General features: G+C 41.7%; 1 protein-coding gene and 1 long non-coding RNA gene across 5 annotated transcripts in view; both read left to right on the top strand.

Annotated features, from left to right (window-relative positions):
• LOC309631856 overlaps positions 1 to 18,542 on the top strand; it is a 916,236-nt gene that overhangs the window by 141,335 nt on the left and 756,359 nt on the right. The window lies entirely within an intron of this gene.
• CDCA7L (cell division cycle associated 7 like) overlaps positions 1 to 18,542 on the top strand; it is a gene marked incomplete at its 5' end in the record, with an annotated part of 34,665 nt that overhangs the window by 6,327 nt on the left and 9,796 nt on the right. The window contains 2 exons of one of the 4 annotated variants that reach the window (XM_082398368.1): positions 13,069 to 13,218; positions 18,346 to 18,480. In XM_082398368.1, coding sequence (XP_082254494.1) covers positions 13,069 to 13,218; positions 18,346 to 18,480 — 285 coding nt within the window. Of the gene's footprint in view, positions 1 to 13,068; positions 13,219 to 18,342; positions 18,481 to 18,542 lie in introns of all 4 variants that reach the window. The other 3 variants (XM_082398367.1, XM_082398369.1, XM_082398370.1) reach the window with 3 other exon arrangements.

Consider the following 18,542-nt stretch of genomic DNA (forward strand, 5'->3'; position numbering starts at 1 on the left):
TCCTGCCATTCTGAAGGTGAATGTTTCTTTTTTTAAAAAAACTTTTATTTTTTATTGCATTATAGTTGATTCACAGTGTTGTGTTAGTTTAAGGTGTATAGCAGAGTGATTCAATTACACATGTATATGTATCTGTTGTTTTTCAAGTTCATTTCCCATTTAGGTTATTATAGAATATTGAGCACAGTTCCCTGTGCCATACAGTAGGTCTTTGTTGATTACCAGTTTTAAATATAGCAGAGTGTACATGTCAATCCCAGACTCCCAATCTATGCCCCCAACCTTCCCCTTGGTAACTGTAAGTTCGTTTTCTAAGTATGTAAGTCTGTTTCTGTTTAGTGAATAAGTTCACTTGTATCATTTCTTTTTAGATTCCACATGTAAGCAATATCATATGATTATTTGTCTTTCTCTGACTTACTTCACTTAGTATGATAATCTCTAGGTCCATCCATGTTGCTGCAAATGGCATCATTTCATTCTTTTTTATAGCTGAGTAATATTCCATTGTATGTGTGTACCATTTCTTCTTTGTCTGTTCATCTGTTGATGGACATTTAGGTTGTTTCCATGTTTGGGCTATTGTGAATAGTGCTGCTATGAACATAGGGATGCATGTATCTTTTTGAATTATAGTTTTGTCCAGGTATATGCCTGGGAGTGGGATTGCTGGATCATATGGTAATTCTATTTTTAGTTTTTTAAGGAACCTCCGTACTGTTTCCCATAGTGGCTGCACCAACTTACATTCTCACCAGCAGTGTAGGGTTCCCTTTTCTCCACACCCTCTCCAGCATTTGTTATTTGTAGACTTTTTGATAATGGTCATTCTGACCAGTGTGAGGTGGTACCTCATTGTAGTTTTGATTTGCATTCCTCTAATAATTAGTGATATTGAGCCTCTTTTCATGTGTCTACTGGCTCTCTGTATGTCTTCTTTGGAGAAATGCTGTTAAGGTCTTCTGCCTGTTTTTCAATTGGATTGTTTGGTTTTTTTTTGTTGAGTGGTAAGAGCTGTTTGTATATTTTGGAGATTAAGCCCTTGTCAGTTGCATCATTTGCAAATATTTTCTCCCATTCCATAGTTTGTCTTTTTGTTTTCTTTTTTTTTTAATCATTCCCTTTGCTGTGCAAAAACTTTTAAGTTTCATTAGGTCTCATTTGTTTTAATTTCCATTATTCTAAGAGTTGGATCCAAAAAGATATTGCTGCAGTTTATATCAAAGAGTGTTCTGCCTATGTTTTCCTCTCAGAGTTTATAGTATCCAGTTTTACATTAAGGTCTTTAACCCACTTTGAGTTTATTTTTGTGTATGGTGTTAAAGAATATTCTAATTTTATTCTTTTACGTGTAGGTGCCCAGTATTCCCAGCACCACTTACTGAAGAGACTGTCTTTTCTCCACTGTATATTCTTGCCTATTTTTTTGAAGATTAATTGACCATAGGTGCGTGGGTTTATTTCTGGGCTTTCTGTCCTGTTCCATTGATCTGTATTTCTGTTTCTCTGCCAGTACCATATTGGTTTGATGACTGTAGCTTCGTAGTATAGCCTGAAGTCAGGGAGCCTCATGCCTCCAGTTCCGTTTTTCTTTCTCAAGATTGCTTTGGCTGTTCAGGGTCTTCTTTGTCTCCATAGAAATTAAAAATTTTTTGTTCTGGTTCTGTGAAAAATGCTTGGTAATTTGATAGGGATTGCATTGAATCTGTTGATTGCCTTGGGTTGTATAGTCATTTTGACAGTATTGATTCTGCCAATCCAAGAACATGGTATATCTTTCCATCTGTTTGTGTTATCGTCGATTTCTTTCATCAGCATCTTACAGATTTCGGAGTACAGGTCTTTTGCCTCCTTAAGTAGGTTTATTCCTAGGTATTTTATTCTTTTCAATGAGATGGTAAATGGGATTGTTTCTTGAATTTCTCTTTCTGATCTTCTGTTGTTAGTGTATAGAAATGCAATAGATTTCTATGTTTTAATTTTGTATCCTGCACATTAACCTAATCCATTGATGCGCTCTGGTAGTTTTCTGGTAGCATCTTTAGGATTTTCTATGTATAGTATCATGTCATCTGCAAACAGTGAAGTTTTACTTCTTCATTTCTAATTTGGATTCCTTTTATTTCTTTTTCTTTTCTCATTGCCATGGTGGGACTTCCAAAACTATGTTGAATAAAAGTGGTGAGAGTGGACATCCTTGTCTTGTTCCTGATCTCAAAAGAAATGCCTTCAGCTTTTCACCGTTAAGTAGGATGTTAGCTTTAGGTTTGTCATATATGGCCTTTATTATGTTGAGGTATGTTCCCTCTATGCCCCCTTTCTGGAGCGTTTTTTATCGTAAATAGGTGTTGAATTTTGTCAAAAGCTTTTTCTGCATCTGTTGAGATGATCATATGGGTTTTTTTCTTCAGTTTGTTAGTGTGGTGTATCACACTGATTGATTTGCAGATATCGAAAAATCCTTGCATCCCTGGGATAAATCCCACTTGATTGTGGTGTATGATCCTTTTAATGTGTTGTTGGATTCAGTTTGCTGGTATTTTGTTGAGGATTTTTGCATCTATGTTTCAGTGATATTGGCCTGTAATTTTCTCTTTTTGTGGTATCTTTGTCTGGTTTTGGTATAAGGGTGATGGTGGCCTCATAGAATGAGTTTGGGAGTGTTCCTTCTTCTTCAGCTTTCTGGAATAGTTTCAGAAGGATAGGTGTTAACTACTCTTTAAATGTTAGATAGAATTCGCCTGTGAAGCCATCTGGTCTTGGACTTTCGTTTGTTGAGAGTTTTTTAATCACAGTTTCAATTTCATTACTTGTGATTGGTCTGTTCATATTTTCTATTTCTTCCTGGTTCAGTCTTGGGAGATTGTACCTTTCTAAGAAATCGTCCATTTCTTCTAGGTTGTCAATTGCATTGGCATACAGTTGCTTGTAGTAGTCTCTTATGATACTTTGTATTTCTGTGGTGTCAATTGTAACTTCTCCTTTTTCATTTCTAATTTTATTGATTTTAACCCTCCCTTTTTTTCTTGATGAGTCTGGCTAAAGGTTTATCGATTTTGTTTATCCTTTCAGAGAACCAGCTTTTAGTTTCATTGATCTTTTCTGTTGTTTTCTTCATCTCTGTTTCATTTATTTCCTCTCTGATCTTTATGATTTCTTTCCTTCTTCTAACTTTGGGTTTTGTTTGTTCTTTCTCTGCTTACTTTAGGTGTAAGTTTAGGTTATTTGAGATTTTTCTTGTTTCCTGAGGTAAAATTGTATTGCTATAAACTTCACTCTTAGAGAACTGCTTTTGCTGTGTCCCATAGGTTTTGAATCGTGGTGTTTTTGTTGTTATTTGTCTCTAGGTATTTTTAAAATTTCCTCTTTGATTTCTTCAGTGATCCATTGATTGTTTAGTAACATATTGTTTAGCCACCATGTGTTTGTGTGTTTTACAGTTTTTTTTTTTTCTTGTAGTTAATTTCTGATCTCATAGCATTGTGGTCAGAAAAGATGATATGATTTAAACTTTTTTAAATTTACTGAGGCTTACTTTGTGGCCCACCATGTGATCAATCCTGGAGAATGTTCCATGTGCACTTGAAAAGAATGTGTATTCTGCTGTTTTTGGATGGAATGCTCTATAAATGTCGATGAAGTCCGTCTGATCTAATGTGTCATTGAAGGCCTGTGTTTCCTTGTCGATTTTTCTGTCTGGATAGTCTGTCCATTGATGAAAGTGGGTGTTAAAGTCCCTCACTATTATTGTGTTACTGTCAGTTTCTCCTTTTATGGCTGTTACTGTTTGTTTTATATACTGAGGTGCTCTTATGTTGGGTGCATATATATTTACAAGTGTTATATCTTCTTGTATTGATCACTTGATCACTATGTAGTGTCCTTCCTTGTCTCTTAGTCCGTATTTTAAAGTCTATTTTGTCTGCTATGAGTATTGCTACACCAGCTTTCTTTTGATTTCCATTTGAATGTAATATGTTTTTACATCCCCTCACTTTAAGTGTGTATGTGTCCCTAGGTCTGAAGAGGATCTTTTGTAAATAGCATATATATGGGTCTTGTGTTTGTATCCATTCAGCCAGTCTGTGTCTTTTGGTTGGAGCATTTAGTCCATTTACATTTAAGGTAATTATCAATATGTATATTTCTATTGCCCTTTTCTTAGTTGTTTTGGGTTTGTTTTTTGGCCATTATCTCCTTGATAGGAGGTGTGACTGATGTTGTGGTGGCCAGGCCTGCACTGGCCTCCCCTTTGCTCTGTGATTATCACTGCCCTGTCAGAGGTGGAGTCTGCTCCCTAGTTGTTGGAGTAGAGGCCCCCAGATCTGTTTCTTAGCTGTGTTTCTGATCTGCAGTGTGAGGTAGGTGGGATTGGAGCACTCCCACTGGGAGGGAAGCCACTGAGTATTTCTCCTCTGGAGCTGTTCACCTGTGGGTGTGATCTGTTGTGTCACCTTTCACCCGTTGTGCGAGCTCTCAGATTACACTGTTGTTGGCAGTGCTCTTGGCCACACCTTAACTGTGGGTATGCCGGCAGTTGGCCCTGGTGTCTTTCAGACGTTGTTTTCACCAGGCCACCAGCATAGATATAGATCCACTGAAGTCAGGTCCCGGGATTGCAGTGATCATGGATCTGGACCCACTGTGGGAGCAGCCCAGACTCTGGTCTGGCCCAGCCTCTCTGTGTATATGCCTACAAAGTCTACAGCTGCTAAAGCTAGACCCATCTTGGCTGCGGGAGCACTCGCTGTCTGTTCAGATGTTCTGTAGGCGCTCAGTTTACAAAGCTGGTCACGGGGGTGTCAATTTGCAGTTTCCGCAGCTGGTTACATGGGGATCTTTCTTTTTAGGTGTCCAAGGTCCTCTGCTAGTGTTCAGCTGGTGTTCTGTGAGAATTGTTCCATTTATAGTTGTATTCTTGATGCATTTGTGGGGAGAGATGAACTCCACGTCCTCCTACTCCTCTGCCATCTTGACTCCTGATTTGTTTATTTTCTCTATAGTTATGTCTTTTCCAAAATATCCTATAAGTATAATCAGACAGCGTATAGTCTTTTTCACTTGGCATAGTGATGAGCTTTATTCATTTTGTTGTGTCTGTCAGTAATTTATTCTTTTTTATTGCTGAGTTAAATTCTGTGGTATGGATGTTCCGCAGTTTGTTTTATCCATTCCCTGGTTGACTTGGATTGTTTGTAGGTTTGGAAATAAAACTGCTAATTGCAAGTTTTGTGTGAACATAATTTTCATTTCACTTGGGTAACACCTAGGAGCAGGTTTGCTGGATCATGTGCTAAGTGTATGTTTAACTTTATAAGAAACTGCCAAATTGTTTTCCAAAGTGGCTATACCATTTTGCATTTCTACTAACAGTTTATGAAAGGGCCAGTTGCTCCACATCCATGTCAGCACTTGGTATTGTCAGGTTTTTTAAAAGCCATTCTGCTAGGTAGATAGTTATATCTCATTGTAGTTTTAATTTGCATTTCCTTAATGACTGTGCATGTCAAAAATTTTTTCATGTGCTCATCTGCCATCGATTTATCTTTGGTGAAGTGTTTGCTCACCTCTTTTGCCTGTTTTTTAATTGGGTTATTTGTTTTTATTATTGAGCTTTTGAGAGTTCTTTATATATTCTGGGTATAGGTCCTTCATCAGATAAATGATGTGCAGGTATTTTTTTCTAGTCTATTGGCTTTTCATTCCCTTAAGAGTCTTTTTTGAAGAGTAGAAGTTCTTGATTTTAATTGTCTAATTTATACATTTAAAAAATCTGTATTGTGCTTGGTGTTTTATCTAAAAATTCTTTGCGTAACCCAAGGTTACAAAGATTTTCTCCAGTTTTCTTCTAGAAGTGTTATTGTTTTAGGTGTTATATTTAGATCTGATCCATTTTGAGTTAGTTTTTGTAAATGGTGCAGGATATGTGCATTTTTTATGACCCAACCAATTTAATCATAAGAGATTTAGGGAAATGATGTTGTTTATGGAGAAAATGATACGAAACCACCCCCTTCGTAGTGGGTTGAAGGAATGTTTTCCTCTGTGTAAAGGGTTTCCTTACACAGATCCAAGATAGTACACCCTACAAATTCTGCCATCCTTGCTCTCAAAATTGCTTTCAGAACACTTAATGAGGAAAATGCAGTAGTGTATAGGAATTTCTTTTGTACTGCTCCTTAGGGCTTTAAATGAAACATGTTTCCAGGTGAAATACACACTAGTATTCCTGGAATAAGAAACATTTCCTGAAGCTTTATCAAAATCAACTTTTGAATAAATTGGCCTTAAAGAGAATCTCAAGTTTCTTTTGTTTCAAAAACTAATAGATGGGGGCTTCCCTGGTGGCGCAGTGGTTGAGAATCTGCCTGCCAATGCAGGGGACACGGGTTCGAGCCCTGGTCTGGGAAGATCCCACATGCCGCAGAGCAGCTGGGCCCATGAGCCACAATTACTGAGCCTGCGCGTCTGGAGCCTGTGCTCCCCAACAGGAGAGGCCGCGATAGTGAGAGGCCCGCGCACCGCGATGAAGAGTGGCCCCCGCTTGCCGCAACTGGAGAAAGCCCTCACACAGAAACGAAGACCCAACACAGCCATAAATAAATAAATAAATAAATAAATAAATAAATAAAAATTAAAAACAAAAAAAAACAACTAATAGATGATAAATATGTTCCTTCTGTATGGGTGGTGGTATTTTTCAATCCAGGAAGAATGAATTTAGATATCCTTGAGATATAGAAAACCTTTGATTAAAAAAATTTTACCCAATTAAAAAATTTCCTTCCTTCTTTTTTTTCCAAACTAGTTGATGCTGCGTATCAATTATTCATATTTATTAAGGACCTCAGAGTATGTAAGACTCTATTCTTGGTGCTGGAGTGGGGCAGGGTGAGAAAGACAAACGCCAAAGAGATCCAGAGTCTGCCATGAGAATTAACTGCCTGTAGGAAGGAGGTTAAGCTCTACATATGAGTTGCTATTATGAAGTAGGAAGAATCACATCTCATAAGAGAGGAACAAAATGGGCTGGACCTTGCACAAAGCATGTTCTGCAGGCCAGAGCATGGGGAGCTTGTTAGAAATGCAGAATCTCAGGCCTCTGTTGTGGGTTTTGTTTTTAAAAAAATTTTTTATCGAGGTATAATTGACCTATAGCACTGTATTAGTTTCAAGGCATCCAGTGTAATGATTCAGTATTTGTAGGATTCCCTTTATTTTTCAGAGTGAATAATATTCCATTGTATGTGTTTATGACATCGTTTAGCCATTCATCTGTCGATGGACCCTTGGGTTGCCTCCACTTTGTGGATTTTGGGAATAGTGCTACCATGAACAAGGGAAGGGTTATTTTTAACTTAAAGTTTTTCTTTTAATTTTATTAACACTTCAGTGTCCAGTACTATCACTAGCAGACACTAGTTAGATACTCTGTCAGTAACATTTGAAATTACAGCTTTTAAAATTTCTTTGGTGTTCCACTTAGCACCGTGAGCTCTTCTGTGTGCCTTCCCTGAACGAGTTTGAGATCCAGCCTGTAGATGTTTGGTCCTTACATTAGAAGCTGACATTTTATAACTGGGAGATTCCTCACCAAGACTCAGAGTCCTCACTTCTCTGGGGAGGTTCAAGGTTGGGCATACTGAGCCCGGTGCCTTTGTAGCTTTGGTCTGCTGGGGTGCGGGAGTGACTGCCATTCCTGGACTCATGTCGCCGCTGTCCAGTGTAGCCTTACCCTGAGCTGCTGACTTCACTGCCCACCTGCTTGGCCCCAAAGCCTGTTCAATGTGCGTTCTTTGTTCCCGAGATGAGCCCCAAGGTAGTTTGCAAGGCCTGTAAGTGAAATCTGCAATCCTTTCTGAAAGAGGTGCTGTGAATATGACTACTTTGTATGTAGATGCTCAGAAATTCTGGGTGAAGATCTTTAATTCCTCTTGGATAGGAATGTCACAGAGTGTACCTTTTGACCCTGTGCACCGTTCCTAGGAAACTACACCTTCCCTGAGAAAATGACTACAACGTCAGATGTAGTCATTTTCATACAAAGATTTATTGATGACCTGCTTTAGGCCAGGCCCGTGTTAGGTGCCAAGGACTCCATTTTAGTGTCTGTGTCCTGGTCGAGGAATTGAATCTTGGGCCCCGCTTGACCTTCGATGATACTCACGTTGTTATCCCAACAAGGACAGAGTGAATAGATATATACAGTGTGTGTGAAAGGAATGGAAGAAATCTGTGTATTGTAAAAAAAAAAAAAAAAAATAGTTATGAATAATAAGTCTTTTCAGTTTCAGAAGAGAATTTTCTTGACTTCTTTCTGGTTAGCTAGATTGCATTTATCCTAATATTGTGCAAGCTTGACTACTGTAAGTATAATCCATTGGTTGGGAGTATTTTATATTTTCTTTTCAGTTATTTGCTTTATTTTTTTGGTTTCTTTTGGTAGGTCTTACAATTGGCGTTGTAGTCAAATGGAACATAAGCTTTGCAGAAAAAAGTCCATTGTAGTCTGTCTAGACTACATAGCTACAGAGTGGATCACTGCCGAATGAAACAGGGAAGTGACAAATCCTTGGGCCTAAAGTGTTGATACATTGTTTAACTGGTCTCACATTAGAAGGCTGTCCCTATGAATCCTCTTTTATCAGGTCCTTTCGGTCCCTCGCATGCAAATCTTGCCTTCTTTGTTGCATCTGTTAAACAGTTCGTTGCGTTGAAGACACTTGAATATTTTACAGACTTTTGCTAAATCCCGGGACTTATGACTGTCTGAAATGCTTCTCTTAATGCCTTTTGAAGTTGGGCAGCAAGAAACAGAGCCCTGCGTGCCCCAAGAATGTGTAGTGGTTTTTGCTTTTTTGAAAGTTCATTGCTTCCTTTTGTCCCTAATGGGTAATTGCAGCCTCTCCCTACTGGCACCTCTGGAGCAGATACAGAAGTAAGAAGGAATTAGGCAGACAGAGGCTCACTGCAGTGGCGGTTGCGACAGTGGCCCCTGGGCTAATGCAGTTGACCGTGGAAGCAATTTATTTATATCAACAGCCTCTGCATTCCTTATATGTGCTTCCAGAAGATCATTACGTTGGGTGCTTCTTCCTCTTTAATTCTTTATGTTAAAACAAGCTTCTGGGCCAGCGGGGTGTTTGGATTCACAGAATGGTGGTAAGTCAAAAAGCGCCCCTTCAGGGACTGAACTCGATGATTGTTAAGTAAAGTCTAATGTACTTAAACTTTCATAAATGTCATCTATGTTTCTCCAATAAGAGTATTTTCTTGGTGTGTTGTTTCTGTTGACTAAACAACAGTGAAAGGTGTCTTTGAAAAGACAAGCATGCCAAATACTGTTAAATTAAAAGTCTTCCTTCTTTAAGAGGTAAATTTTTCTCCCAAGAACCATCTCAGATTTAGGGTTTGTTTAGGAGCTTCTTCTTAGCATAAATGTTACAGTATTTTTTCTATTGTTAGTGGAGCTCTAATTCTGTAAGTGTCTGCCTGTTGGTCTCTTGAAGTGATTTCATTAGATGGTTTGTAATTAACTCTCTGACATCATTAATCTTGTATTCAGTGTCTGGATTTGTGTACTCTAGAAACCAAATGTTAAACTTCCTTTGGTTGAACCACTAGCTTTCTAATCATTTTTAAACAAGAAGCATTAAAATCATGCTAAAAATGAGTAGATTAGGGATTAGTGATCTCTCAAATGAACCTGACTATAAAATTAATTCAATGCACAGAAAAAAAGAATCCAAAGAATTTAAGTAACTTCTGAATACACAACTCTGTGTGTAATAGTGTAGCCATTATTTAAAGTGGGGTCTGGGGAACCCTGAAACCCTTTCAGGGTTCCATGAGGACAAAGTTATTGTCATAATAATATTAAGACGTTATTGGAGGAGGGGCCGGAAAAAATGTTAAGACATTATTTGCATTTTTTTGCTGTGTTGTTATTTGCACTGATGTGCAAAAGCAAAGGCAGAGAAAACTGCTTGTCCTCAGCATGAATCAAGGCAGTGGCATCAAAGTGTACTAGTGGTCATCTCATTCTTCACCTCCGTGCACCAATTTTAAAAGAAAATGTGTTGCGCATAGTATGTCTTACTGTAGCAGTAAAAATTATTTTATTAAAATCTTGACCCTTGAGGGCATCTCTTTTATATACTCCATGATGAAATCTGAAGTACATATAAAGTATCTTCGTATCTCCAAGTACAACCATGGTCTGGTTATCTCAGGGAGAAGATCTAGTACCTAGCAGGACTGTGTTCGGAGGACAGCAAGAACCCCAAAGAAATCTTGGACTTGATTGTTGTTGGCAGTGGTGTTGGTAGTGGTATTGGTGTGTTGTCTGAAACGGTTTTGTGTGTACTGTGGATAGAGCAAATGGGTAGGTGTACGAGAAGTACTGGGAATTGGGGTTTTCGTTGCGGGGAAGGGAGATACTAACGTCGTGTTGAGGGAGATGAAGAAGAATCCTGTCTTGTTGGGTTTGAATTCAGGATGTCACAATGAACTCAGATGTAAGATACTTAAAACACCTTTGTTCTGTCCAGGCAAAGCAATGATACTTTACTAGCAAGGAGCACACCTAGATCTCAGAGCTTGATTTCCAAATGCCAGGGCTCCTTGGAGAAATGGCTCATTCAGGGTCTGGGGCCAGTACAAGGCTAGCTTGGCACGCCTGTTGTTTTGGAAAAGAAGGAGGTGCTCAGAGGCTATTAGGGTTTTGTCAAAAGGACACAGAAGCTGGCTTGAAGGAGCTGCCAGTAGCCAAATTTGGGACAATCTGAGTATCAGAAAGAATGATGACAGAGTAATGGGTTAAAACACATTAACTTAAAACAATCCATGAAACTACCTGGGAGGGAGAGTGGGGAGAGAAGGAAAGAGGGAGAGAGAGGGATAGACCGGAAGAGAGAGAATATTACATTACAGGAGAATGCCACCTAACATATGAAGGAGGAATAGTATTTGAAAATCACTGTTTTGTAACCCCTAACGTGGTAATGGATTCAGGCGAAGGGGTATCAATGGATACCGAAACTGTTGAGTGAAATGCTATCAGGGAGAAGGATAGTCATAGAATCTCAAATATCATCCTAGTTATTACTTAATAAGTACAAAGGGGTAAAGACACTTTTGCTAAGAAGAAATCTGGCAGATCCCACTTTAACTTGGTGATCAAACAGCATCACCACTAAAGACACAACCAGATGTTACATGCGATGTGTAGCCGGAACGCAGCACTGCCCACGAAGGAGTCTGGCTGAAGAAAAGCACACTTGAGTCTGACTGAGACTCCAGATTTAAGTACCAAATTACAGGAAATCCAGAGGAACAGAGGACTCTGTTAAATACCATCTTGGGGCTGCAAAAATCAAAAAACAAACCTCCAGACTCTGGCAAACTCTACAGTCAGATAACCCAGTTTCTTCAAAAAATCAGTTGCGAGAAGAAAGTTAAACATGAAGGCGACGCGAGAAAGGACTTGAGACGTATTGACCAATGTATGGGCCTTATTTGGATCCTGATACAAATACACTGGGGGTTGAAAAAAATAAGTTAATAGTAACTGTGGACACAGACTGTATATTTGCTGGTAACACAGGGTGAAATGATACTGTGTCTACAATTGCTTTAAAATAATTTGGAAGGAGGGCAGTTGGGTTGGGATACAGATGAAACAAGACTAGCCATGGACAGATAATTGCTAGGGTGTCCACATGTGTGTTCATGATACTATTCCATCTACTTAGGAAAGTATTTGAAAGTTTTATAATTAAATTAAAAATACTGCTAATTAATAGGGAATAGCTTGACATTTTGTGCCTCCTTATGCAATGCATTGAGAAGTACATGTCATCTGTATAGAATTGTTGCCAATAATATTTGAGTCTATCAGGAAAAAATCAGATAAGTTCAGAATGTGTGACATTCTACAAGGCAGTTTTCTTGGGTTGTCTACAAAATGTCAGTGTTATGAAAAGCAACAAAAAATAATGTCTTAAAAAAACAATCAAATACAATGCATGATTCTTGCTTGAGCGGATCCCTTTTGCCCTTAAAAAGTTATGAAAGACATTTTGGGCACACTGCAGACATTTGAATACGGATTCATAATACATGATATTATTGAATTAATATTAATTATTTTAGGTATGATGATGGTTGTGCGGTTCTTCAGGAGAATGTCCTTATTCTTAGGAGATGTGTATGGAAGTATTTTAGGGTGAATTGTATGGTGTCTGCAAATTACTTGAAACACACATGGATTAGGTTGCTGCATTTTAAATCACTATTTTCCTAGGTTGGAAACATTCAAATATCAGCAAATGCCTAAGATTCAACCTAACATTTGTTGAAAGATAGAGAAAAAAGCAAATGGGGGGCTCCAGGTGAAGCATATACAAATGTTTGCACTATTCTTTCACCTTTCTATGTGTTTGAACTTTTTCGAAATAGTTGGGAACAAACAGGTAGTCAGCGTACAAAACTGAACTCTCAGCAAATACATATTTGTTAGATTAAGTGTGCTGACAACATTCTCTCTGGGAATAATTGCCTGTGATAGTGTTTAACAGAATTAATTCTAAACTAAGATTGATTCAGAATACAGAAAAGAAGGAAAGCTTTATTTCATTGTATGAACTTTCATGTGACAAAGAACAGAAAAATAAAGAACTATAGGTAGAAATTAAGAAAAGAGCTTAGTGATGTCTTAAGGAATTTTTTTTTTTTTAACATGGATGACATTTAAAGACAGATCCACTGTAGGAGAAAATTTTCTTATTTTTTGTCAAGAGATCAAAAATGGCTTTTATCTAGGCATGGCCTCAACACTCCTTGTAAAATAGGATATATCTCTAGAATTTGAAAAAGAAAACTCTTCTTCTTCCACCACTTTCCTGGTTGCCATCAGGTGTCAAGTTGAGGCACATTTTGCTCAGGGTTACTGGGGTCTTGTGAGCAACCATGGCAGATTGATAAAGTCATGAGATGGTAATTCCTACTCCTCTACAAAATTTCCCTAAGTGATTAAAACAGCCCCTGATATTATCCTCCTTTTTTCAATCCAAACAGATCCCTAAAGAGGTGGCTGACATCTTTAACGCCCCCAGTGATGATGAAGAGTTCGTTGGTTTCCGAGACGATGTTCCCATGGAAACCCTGTCATCAGAGGAGAGCTGTGATAGTTTTGACTCACTGGAGTCAGGGAAGCAGGTATGGGTGCCTCCTTTCAAGGCAGGCATATCCGTCTGGAAGCTTGGATCTTGGTTCGGATATTCTTTGACTTGAACATGGTCTGAGATTGGTGGTATCAGTTAATTGTCGAGCATCTTATTTTATTAGTGTTATACCTTCATGTTTCAAGCAACTGGTGAGGGTACCTCGCTCAGTTTTAATCCTTTCTATGTACAATAATTTTTTTTTTCAGTAAAGGGGACCTCACGTGATCACATCCGTTTTCTTTGCCACCTCGGGGCTGCAGCCTGTGGCCAGGCTGTATTTGGAGCGCTCCCACACAGCTGGCGGGGGAGGGCTGATCCCCCAGCCATAGTGTAGGAGTGTGTGTGGTTACCATGAGACACATGGCCTCTGCGCTTCTGCGGTGAGGCTCTGTCCGCACCTCACTCGTGGGATTGCTGGCGAGAGCACTGTTCTTTCTTTAGTTCCTTTGATCTGTGGCAGACACAAGCTGCAGTTCTCAGAGAGGTAGGTTCCTGGAGGTTTATGTTGTGATTTAGCAGGAGCATGGCCAAAGTATCCAGGCTTCCGTGGCATTTTTTTCTGAGTTCATTTGTGGCACTCAAAATTCCTCATTCTCCCTCGACCCTGGCCTCTCCTAAAAGGCTGTGAGTTAAACCCACCTAGCTTCCACTGGGCAGGTAGAGGAAGGCAGGCAGTTAATTATGTCAGTGAAGCCCCCGCTTGATGGCAGTGTGTGTGGTCCTCACCTTATTCGATGCCTCTGCAGCATTTGACCCGCCCCCCCAGCCACCTGCTTCCACTCCCCTTGGTGTCTCTCTCTCTTACACCTTCTGTTCGTGGTTGTCATCCCTTCTACTTCCGGCCCCCATCTGTGGATGTTCTCCAAGATTTTATCTTCAGACCTTTCCACTTAATGATCTCAGTGCCTGGCCTGGTCTCAGCTGTTGCCTCCTGGTTCTTTGTGGTTTGGCTCTTCCCTCCAGCCCCAGGTGTATTTCTAACAGCCACTTGGATCCGTCGTCATTGTTCAAGGGAGATCTGAAACTCACCATTTTCCCTCCCTGGTTGTCTGTCTTCCCCATTTTTTTTTTTTTAAATTAATTAATTTATTTTTTTATGGCTGTGTTGGGTCTTCGTTTCTGTGCGAGGGCTTTCTCTAGTTGCGGCAAGCGGGGGCCACTCTTCATCGCGGTGCGCGGGCCTCTCACTGTCGCGGCCTCTCTTGTTGCGGAGCACAGGCTCCAGACGCGCAGGCTCAGTAGTTGTGGCTCACGGGCCTAGTTGCTCCGCGGCACGCGGGATCCTCCCAGACCAGGGCTCGAACCCGTGTCCCCTGCATTGGCAGGCAGATTCTCAACCACTGCGCCACCAGGGAAGCCCTGTCTTCCCTATTTTTGTCTCCAACTTTGGAGCTCCTGACGCCTCCTGTTCCTCACCCATCTCCTCAACTCCCTTGCAGGAGTTGATGAATCTTCTGCCATGTTCCTCACCTCCGTCCCTCCCGTCTCTTCCCTCTTCAGCTGCCGTGGTTCTCATAGTCTTTACCGCGGGTGTGGAACTGAGCTCTGGTCACCATCCTCCCCTGTTCAGAAATCGCCAGCCCCTCCGTTCGAATGTGGTCAGGCAGTGAGGGGCAGCCTGTTGGGTCCACCGTGAGTGGCCTTCTGAGCGGCGCGGGACGTGTGTGAAGCGCCAGCGCGAACCTGGCGGGCGGCAGGCGTTAAGGAACGCAGCAGCCGCTCTTGCTGCTGTGACGACTGCCCCTTCTCCTGTGCCCTCACACCTGCCCCCAGTCCAGCCCTGCTCCCGAGTCTGACCCCAGCATGCATTCCGTGGCCCATGACAACATGCTGTTCATGCGGAGTGCCCTTAATTCACTATCTCCCTGGGACGGTGCAGGTGCTGTTATTATTCCTGTTTCACAGGTGATGAAAGTGAAGTGTGGGGAGGTGAAGTGACTTGTCTGAGGCCTCACATCTGAGAAGTGGCCGAGCTGGGATGTTCCTAATCTAGGAGCCCCACTTCTCAGCCTCGTGCCTTGCACGGCTCTTTCCTGCGGGCTTTGCAGCAGGAGACCAGAAACTGCATCCATCCCCTCCGCATGTGCTGTTCTGCCCCCTGTGCACACTGGTCCAGGCTCCTCATCCTGCCTCTGTGCTCGCTCAGCATTTTTCTAGCCTCTAGCCCAGTTGAGATGCCGGTCAAATGCTTCTGCTTCCACGAAGTCGTACTGGATTTTCTTTCTTCCTGTGCGCCATGTTGCGTGTGTCTCCCTTACAACACTCATCCTCGCCATGGTGACCTGTGGACTTGTCCAGCTCCCTTACTAAATGACAAGCTCCTTGATGGAAGGGGCCTCATACTTGAACGGTGCTTTCCAGCTTCCCCGGCTCGGGCTGCTTCCTGGGGTTGTCCCTTTCCTCTTGTTTCACGCATCCAGTGCCCATGGGCGAAGGAGCACCCATGGGGCGGAACTGAGGTGGGATACTTGTCTGATTGGTTCAGCCACCATGACTTCCAGTCTGTTTCTTCACATCCCATGAGCTTCAAAATAAAAAAAAGTCACCACTCTGTTAGCTTCTCTTCTGATCTGTTATTTGCTTACGTTCTTGATCACGGTAGATGCAGGTCACCAAAGCCCACAACATACTGTCTAGTACTGATTTTAAAGGATAACGGCCAGATTTCGGAGAACAGAGAGCTGTGTGAGGGTTGTAACCAGGGACGCAGGAGACTGTGTGGAGTGGATGTTCGCTTTGTTACAGACCCCCATTAAAGATGGTTTTTACAACCTGTGAAATCGGGAGAATAAAAGCATGGGCCTTGGCTTAGGGCTGCAGCTGAGCTGTTTTCTCTATCAGAACTGGCCACCAAAGATACTGATCTCTCCCAGGCTGACCGCTGCCTGTGACACCAGCTCAAAGCACAGAAAGAGCCAGAGGACCGGCAGGTTGGAACCTGCTGTTCCAGGCATGACCTGTTCGGGCTCCAGCCAGGGACTTTGGGTAGATGCTGAAGTGTGCACATGGGCCCCACTGCCCTGCAGCAGCCTGCAGGGGCTGGCCCAGGGCTCTCGAGCCAGATGTTTCCTGCCCTCGGAGGTGGTGGGTTTCCTTGGGAGCCAACCGCGCGCCGTTCTTCCTTCATGACAGACCCCGGCCTGCTGCTTCCCCACCTGGACCCCACACCCTCTGGATCCATTTTCACCCGCCGAGGGAAGCCGCGTGAACTTGTGTGTAGTGCCTGCAGCAGTGCCGGCGCTCGTCTCCCTGAAGCACAATTTGAATTTCACTTTAAAGAAACTTCCCTTTCGTGCGTGAATTTTTTTTTTTTTTTAAGCAGCTGCACCACAGCTATCAACGAAGGAACGAAGTGATTTACATCTGAGCACAGTCACTCCAATTACCCATAATAATTCACAGGAGACTTTTTTTTTTATATATATATATAAGAATGAACCAGTTTTTTTTTTTAATGTGATGATCCTTTATTTATTTATTTATTTATTTATTATTTATTTATTTATTATTTATTTATTATTATTTATTTATTTATTTATTATTTATTTATTTATTATTTATTTATTGTTTATTTATTGTTTATTTATTATTTATTATTTATTTATTATTTATTTATTTATTATTTATTTATTTATTTATTATTTATTTATTATTTATTTATTATTTATTTATTTATTCATTTATTTATTTATTTATTTATGGCTGTGTTGGGTCTTCGTTTCTGTGCGAGGGCTTTCTCTAGTTATGGCAAGCGGGGGCCACTCTTCATCGCAGTGCGCCGGCCTCTCACTATTGCGGCCTCTCTTGTTGCGGAGCACAAGCTCAGTAATTGTGGCTCACGGGCCTAGTTGCTCCGCGGCATGTGGGATCTTCCCGGACCAGGGCTCGAACCCATGTCCCCTGCATTGGCAGGCGGATTCTCAACCACTGCGCCACCAGGGAAGCCCCAGGAGACGTTTTTAAGCTTAAAAAAATGCCGGATATAGGCATTTATTTCTTTTTCCCCCGGGAAGTTTTTCCACTCGTCTGTTATGTCTGTTTTTCTCCAGAGACTGATGATCTGAGCTCGAAGAAGTATATAATTAAAGTCAGGGAAAAGGCAGGCAGGGAGATAACGATTCTCCAGCCGCATGTGCTGTGATGAGGGGTCACACCCCGACATCAGGGGAGGAGGGGGAGACGTCAGAGGCAGCGGGGGACGTGGACTCCAGGTCTGGCTGCCAGCTTGGAGGAGGCCGGTTTGTGGGTCTCCGTTCTGTACTGCCATTCTTGCTTTTCCCCTCCTTTCTTTCAAGCATGCCATTTATTTTTATGAGTTGAAAAGAAAGAAAAAGTCATTATTGGAACATGTCCTTTTTGAGTCAGCCGTGTAACATCTTTTCCTCGGGCTCACTTGCTACCTGCCGGCGGTGGCGGGTTCTCAGCCCCTGCAGGAGAGGGACTCCCGGGGGTGGGAGGGCTGGAGCTTTTCCGTCATGGTAGCGGGTGATGGAGCAACTGCGTTCTCCTCGGCGGTGGGCGGGGCGGGTGTGGAAGCCTCCAGCCCTTTCCTGCCCGGAGGCGTGCTGTCTGTGACCCAGGCATCTCCCCTGGGAGGGGCGGGCTTGGGATGGCTGTTGGAAAGGAAGGCCAGTGTGGGGTGGAAGAGCCAGAGCCAGGTCTTCTCCTCCACGTGTTTTCTGTTCTGTGTGAACGCAGACGCTCCTGATGGCCCGCCCCGGCGGGAGAAACTGAATTCCATCAACCCTTACTGGGCACACCAGCTGATGGCGGCTGCGGCCATTCTGGTGTTTTGAAATTGTTCAATTTGTGGGTCTAACTTTCTACAAACTATGGAAGATATGTATATATACGTGTGTTTTTATTGTGGTAAAACCTACATAAAATTTACCGTTTTAACCATTTTTAAGTGCGGTAAGTCCCAGTGTCCTGCCTGCAAGACACTGAGTGGCGTTACTCACAGCGTCTCGAGGCCTTCACCATTATCGGTTTCCGGAATGTTTTCATCGTCTCACACAGAAACCCTGTACCCATTAAACAGTAACTCCCCTTGTCCCCAGCTCCTGCCAACCTCTGTTCTTTCTTTCTCCGTGACATACGTGTGTTTTTAATTTAGCAGGATGTGCGTTTCCATTCCAAATACTTCACAGACGAGCTAAGAAGAATTTTTAGAGAGGACACTGACTCAGAGATGGAAGATTTTGAAGGATTTACGCAGAGTGATCTGAATGTTAACAGCGACCCAGAAGTAATGGTAATAATTATCAACGTGAGGGAGGGTGGGTTGTAATATTTTTAGTCCTGGTTCCGAATTGT

Source organism: Balaenoptera borealis, assembly GCF_965194805.1.
Source record: "Balaenoptera borealis genome assembly, chromosome: 7".
Lineage (NCBI taxonomy): Eukaryota > Metazoa > Chordata > Mammalia > Artiodactyla > Balaenopteridae > Balaenoptera > Balaenoptera borealis.